Raw genomic sequence first — 5,786 nt, 5'->3', positions numbered from 1 at the left:
TAATACTCATCATTTGCTAGCTTAGCTCTTAATTAATTTGTTAGTTCTCGCATGAGTAGTTTTTCTCTGCTTCAGGAGCTATATTTGACAGCCTACACCAGCCTTAAATCTCTCCCAAAGCTTCCCTCTACTTTAACTAACCTACGAATTAAGAACTGAAATTAACTACAGAAAATTCCAGATCTATCTCACCTGGAAAGGTTGAAAGAATTATCACTTATGAATGCAATGATCTTAAATACCTCCCAGAGCTTCCTTGAGTTTGATCCATCTTACTATTCATTCTTGCCCATCAATGGTAACATTATTGGATTTGTCAAACCTGAAAATTTTGCGGGGTTTAGACGTTGGAAATTGTAAAAATCTATCAGAAATTCCCGGTCTAGAAGGAACAGAATCCTTGGAACAGTTGAATGCATGCTCCTTTATCTTTCTTTTTCTCTGCGACTTTAAATGGAACTTAATTTCTATATGATTAATTGGGTCTTTTTTCTTCCCCATTATCGGCACAGGGAAGACTTCTAGATAACGCAAATAAAACTGTGCTCCGTAAAAGAATCAAAGATCAGGGATGTAACACAATTGCTAGTGAAAACTGTTTGGAGGAGGAAGGAGGAGCAATCAATTATGGCAGAAATAAAAATAAAAATGTTACCAGACCCTAAATTATACCATCCATCCAATGAATTGGATAATCAATTATGGCAGAAATAAGAAATTTGTATCAATTGTTTCTCCTACTTTGCAAGCATAGCTTGTGGTGTTTTTTTTTTGGGGGGGTAAATATATTCTATTAAGACCCTGAAACACTGGGATAAAGAGAATTACAATTCTTTAGGTACAAGGCATTAATAACAAAAGGGGGACGATAAGACTTCCAAGAGCCAAACTGCTTGGGAAGCTAACCGTCAAGGAAATGCTGGAATGACAATCGATCATTATTGAAAGAAGTAGCATTAAAGAACAGCAAAATGTGCCAGATGATTGTGGCTGAATAGATACACATCCAAGAACAAAATTTGGAACTGATCCAAAGTGCAAATAAAGATTAGTCCCAGTCTTGAATCGGGATAAGTGAGTTGAACTACCTGATAAGGCCTGAAGCATTCCAAACTGCAGAAGCAAAATCGCAAGTATCGGCGTCAACCATCGAAGCTAGACATAGGAGACAGCAAGTTTGAATATTAATGAAGAGATGGGTGAGGGATGCCATCTTGTAGAAGCTTGCACATAAAAAATCGAACTTTAGGGGCACACCAAACATGCCACAATTTGAGCCAGGTTGGGTTAATCTGTCGGTCTTTATGAACTGGAAACAGCCTCTCTGCGAAAGCAGGGGTAAAGTTGCATACACTATGACCCTCCCTAGACCCCGCAGCGCCAGGAGCCTCTGCATTGGTATGCCCCCTTTTGTTGGTCTTCAAGAAGTAATGTGAGATGATAGGCAGAGGCAGTAATAAACTTCCCATTAGCCATAGGGTGCCATATGAAGGAGTCTTCTACGTCAAAAAAGAGGGATGGGAATTGAAAGAATACTTTGAGCTACGTGGCATGTAACACTCCCTCTTCCTCCTCCAAACAGCTTTCACTGCGCCAAAACAATTGCATTTCCCTGAGCCAGCTGCCTCATCATCCTTGTCAAGACAAGCTTTCGCTCTAGCCCTCAACACCCTCTCTGGCGAATAAGCCTCACTCAATTCATATTCTTCATCATTGCCAGCTTGAAAAACCACTCTCTCATCATTGTCATATTGTGACCATCTGAAGAAATCTTCTACCATCATGGCACTGGATTGTTGGTTAGACATTTGCTGGCGTGACTTTTCGTTTTCAAACAAGAGCTTACAGAATTCCACTTCGCAGGTCCATCTAATATCACTGTGCTCAGGTTCTAAGTCCCCGAATCTCTCTATCTCTACACTTAGTTCCTCAATAGCATATTTGCTTTCCAATGGAAACCCAAACCAATCGAACCCTTCGAAATGGTGGATGTAGATTATGTCATCTCGATAAGTTAATTCCATGTCCTCAATTCTAATAGAATGGCAACACCATGTCCTTTTTTCTCTCCAACGGATGAATGCATCAATTCGAAGAGTGATGGATACTAGATCACCGGCCTGAATCTCCGATCGATCCAACCTAGTACCAGATGCTAACTGTCTAAAGGCAAAAACAACACACAAAATTGGTGACCCATTACAAAACTTATCATCAACAGAAGTTCTTTTGCAGAGCACAGTTCCCTTAGTAGAGGTCTTAAAGATGGATTGATCTTCTTCCATACCCTTCACATTATGTAAAAGTCTTCCCTGCATATAAGAAGGAACAGAGCCATCAATTTTATTAGCTCTACTTATTGCACTACCATATAGACAGTTCAATATAAAGTTACGTATTGAAAGATAGATAAAAGACCTGCCCATGTATCTTCCTCGTTGTCTCTGTTATTTTGTAGCAACCCCATGCTTTCAACTGTTCCAAGGATTTTGTTCCTTCAAGGCCCTGAATTTCCTCTAAATTTTTGCAATTTCCAATGTCTAAATCCCTCAAAATTTTCAGGTTTGATAAATCTGATAATCTTGCCAATGATGGGCAAGAACGAATAGTAAGATGGGTTAAATTCAAGGGAAGCTCTGGAAGGTATTTAAGACCTATGCATTCATCAATTGATAATTCCTTCAACCTTTCAAGGTTTGACAAATCTGATAAACATGCCAATGATGAGCAAGAATGAACAGTAAGGTGGGTTAAATTCAAGGGAAGCTCTGGGAGGTATATAAGATCTTTGCATTTTTCAATTGATAATTCCTTCAACCTGTCAAGGTTTGATAGATCTGGAATTTTCTGCAGTGGACTGCAGTACTTAACTTGCAGGCGGGTTAAAGTTGAGGGAAGATCTGGTAGAGAGAGGCTCATAAAACCTACTAAATGTAGCTCCTGAAGCTGAGGAAAACCACTCATGCTGATTGAGAGTAATTGAAGCCTCAGGTAGTGTTTCTGATCATCTTCCTCCCACTGATATCGTGCAGGCTCAGGCATGCCTATTCTTAACACCTCTAAGCTCGAGAGCTTTGAAAAATCATCTGGTAATTTCCCAACCATAGTATTTTCTAGATAGAAGTGATGCAAACTCCTCATTCTTCCCATTGATGTTGGTAGCTTCACTAGTGTACGGCAACCTGAAACATCTAATTCCTCAAGCTTCTCTAACTGTCCTACACCATCAGGCAGTTCTTCAAGTCTTGTCCCACTCAAGCAAAGCATAGCTAAATGTTTTAGTTCACCAATAGACGTAGGCAACTTGGTGATTGAGTAACAATCACTGAGAAGAAGAATTTTGAGAGAAACAATCTGACAAATGCTATCTGGGACTTTCAAAAGTGATCTGCAGCCCCTAAGATCCAATCTTTGTAAGCATGGAAACCATGAAAAGTTGGGAGGGCTAGAGAGATGCTCAGAGTAACAGAGAATAAGAACCTTTAACTTTTGGAACCGCTGTCAAACAAAGAAATGATATCAAATATTACTCCCAATTTAAATTTTATAATAAAACAAGTAAAAAAGAAGAATAAAAGAATAGACAAATACCACACCTTATTTTTATTTTGAGGTGCATCATTCCAAGCTACTTTGATATAACTATTTGATAAGTCAAGATGAACTACTTCCTCATGATAAAATTTGGCTGGTAGAATTTTCAAAGGGCAATAGTTCCAACGGAACCATCTTAATGTAGAAGGAAGATGCAAAAAGTCCCCTCCAAGGTTGTCAATTCCGTAAATTTGGAGAAATCTTAAATTGGACATCTTCTCAAAGTCTTCACAGCTCAAAACATCATTGGCTTCAAATTCAAAGTTTGAATCAATGAGGATACCTTCAACCATTTGAGTTCCCTACAGAAGAAAAATAGTGTTCCAAGTAAAGACATTTTGATGCATACACACTCAAAACAAAAGGTAAAGATTTAGAACCTCACTCAATGCACTTTATATTTTTTGTACATATACTTAGTAGTAATATGCCTCAACAAACAAGGATTATATTTGTAATAGGAACATTCCCTGGTGCTAGTCCTACTATTGTAGGGTCTAGGAAGGATTGATTAGAGGTGGTTTCTTAGACTCAAAACCCTTATCTGTGCTCGCAGCTCAAGTTTTTCTCCATCACACCGAGTAACAGCCCTTATTGGGATTGTATGCTTACTTATAAGAAAAGGTAAGAAAAAAGATGCAAGCATCTAGCTCTTACCATGTTTTTTTTTAACACTTTCAAGATCTCATCTTGAGAACACAACCTACAACGTTTGGCGGGGTCCCCATAGCTGTCTTTCAAGACAATTCTCCTGCCCATATATTGAAGTTGATCATGCATTCTCAATTTCCCATAAGCATCAATCTTTAGGAGGTGTTTTTGAATAAGTTCTTTTATTGCTAATCTTGGTTGCAACTCACAGGCTTCCCATAAGGAAATTGCTTCTTCTACTTCCCATCCAATGAAATGGCAAGCAACATCAAGAAATATGGTTTTCTCAGGATCACCTAGTTTATTGTAACTTATCATCAACTTTCCAAAGACCTTGTCATCATAGCTTTTTATTGATTTTCCAAAGACCTTATCATCAAGAATGTCTTTCAATCTTTCTAATGTGTCTTCCCATTCTTCTTCATTTTTGTCTATTAGAAAAGAACCCAACACCTCTAGAGTTAGGGGTAACCCTCCAGCATAGCGTACGACTTCATGTGAAAACTGCTTATAATTTTCAGGAGGTTCGTTATTTGAAAAGGCATGCAAACTAAAGAGTTGAAGAGAATTCCCAAAATTCAGTTCTTCAGGCTTGTATATTTGAATACCTTTCTTAACTTTATGTACATTCAAATTATGATCATCTCTAGTTGTTATGATGACCCTACTTCCTTGACCAAACCAAAAGATCCCACCAGCCAATGCATCAAGTTGATCATGATCGTCCACATCATCAAGAATGAGAAGAATATTTTCTCTATGAAGTCTTTCTGATATCAATTTTGACCCTCTAGAAACACTGCTTATGCCGTAGTTCCTTTTGAAGATATCTTGAAGAAGTCGTTTTTGCAAAGAAACTAAACCTTTATTCCCTTGTGATGCTTCTTCTCTTACATCTGTAAGAAAGCAACTCCCATTAAAGCTTCGAAAGATGCGATTATAGACAGCTTTTGCGATAGTTGTCTTTCCGAGGCCACCCATGCCACATATTGCCTCAAATCGTACATCTTCGGAACCAACATGTAATAAAGGAAGTAGTTTATCTACATGAGAATCTATTCCAATAGGGTGTTTACATTCATCCAAGGGGGTGCTATCTAGTTCTCTCAACACCCTCTGAACAACTAACTCAACCATATTTGACTGCTCCCTGCAATTATGTCATATCAAAAGGTAAATTACGACAATGATTAATGATATGGAAATTCTAAGTAAAACATAAGAAGAGATCACTTAATACTTTTTGATGGAATAGAAACAATTATAAATGGTGAGCAATACTCATGAGAATTAAGTATGGGTAAAAATTGAGAGGGACATCATAGTTGAAAGTTATGGCTTCAACATCAAACATGGTCTGTGAGCTTCAGGAACTAAAGAAGCGATGCCTGGACATCTATTAGATTCAAGCTTGATTTTGGAACCCATGCACTCACTTTTTGTTGAAGACAAAAACATAAAAATTGTATCCGTTGGAGTAAGATTTAATGGAGGGACGAATTTGGACATGTTATGGTTGGTTGCCCTCAACTAAATCTCCA

At 38.1% G+C, this 5,786-nt stretch overlaps 1 protein-coding gene across 1 annotated transcript; it reads right to left on the bottom strand.

Moving 5' to 3' along the window:
* Positions 1-1,499: 1,499 nt before the first annotated feature.
* Positions 1,500-5,417, bottom strand: LOC122648406 (disease resistance protein RPV1-like). Its single transcript, XM_043841619.1, has 4 exons — positions 4,252-5,417; positions 3,597-3,896; positions 2,419-3,498; positions 1,500-2,312 (listed from the first exon to the last, which is right to left on the bottom strand). The coding sequence occupies exons 1-4, from the start codon at positions 5,380-5,382 to the stop codon at positions 1,500-1,502; spliced, it is 3,324 nt and encodes a 1,107-aa protein (XP_043697554.1). The 5' UTR covers positions 5,383-5,417.
* Between the last annotated feature and the right edge of the window lie 369 nt (positions 5,418-5,786).

The sequence above is a fragment of the Telopea speciosissima genome, unplaced genomic scaffold, assembly GCF_018873765.1.
Source record: "Telopea speciosissima isolate NSW1024214 ecotype Mountain lineage unplaced genomic scaffold, Tspe_v1 Tspe_v1.0980, whole genome shotgun sequence".
In the NCBI taxonomy this organism is placed as follows: Eukaryota; Viridiplantae; Streptophyta; class Magnoliopsida; order Proteales; family Proteaceae; genus Telopea; species Telopea speciosissima.
This window is presented reverse-complemented; position numbering and strand designations above follow the sequence as displayed.

Excerpts from the sequence above, each read along its gene's own strand:
- LOC122648406 (XM_043841619.1), bottom strand. The coding sequence starts at position 5,382 with ATGGTTGAGTTAGTTGTTCAGAGGGTGTTGAGAGAACTAGATAGCACC. Across the intron at positions 3,897-4,251 it reads AAGTGTTAAAAAAAAACATG|GGAACTCAAATGGTTGAAGG; the intron begins GTAAGAGCTAGA and ends TTTCTTCTGTAG. Across the intron at positions 3,499-3,596 it reads CACCTCAAAATAAAAATAAG|CGGTTCCAAAAGTTAAAGGT; the intron begins GTGTGGTATTTG and ends TTTGTTTGACAG.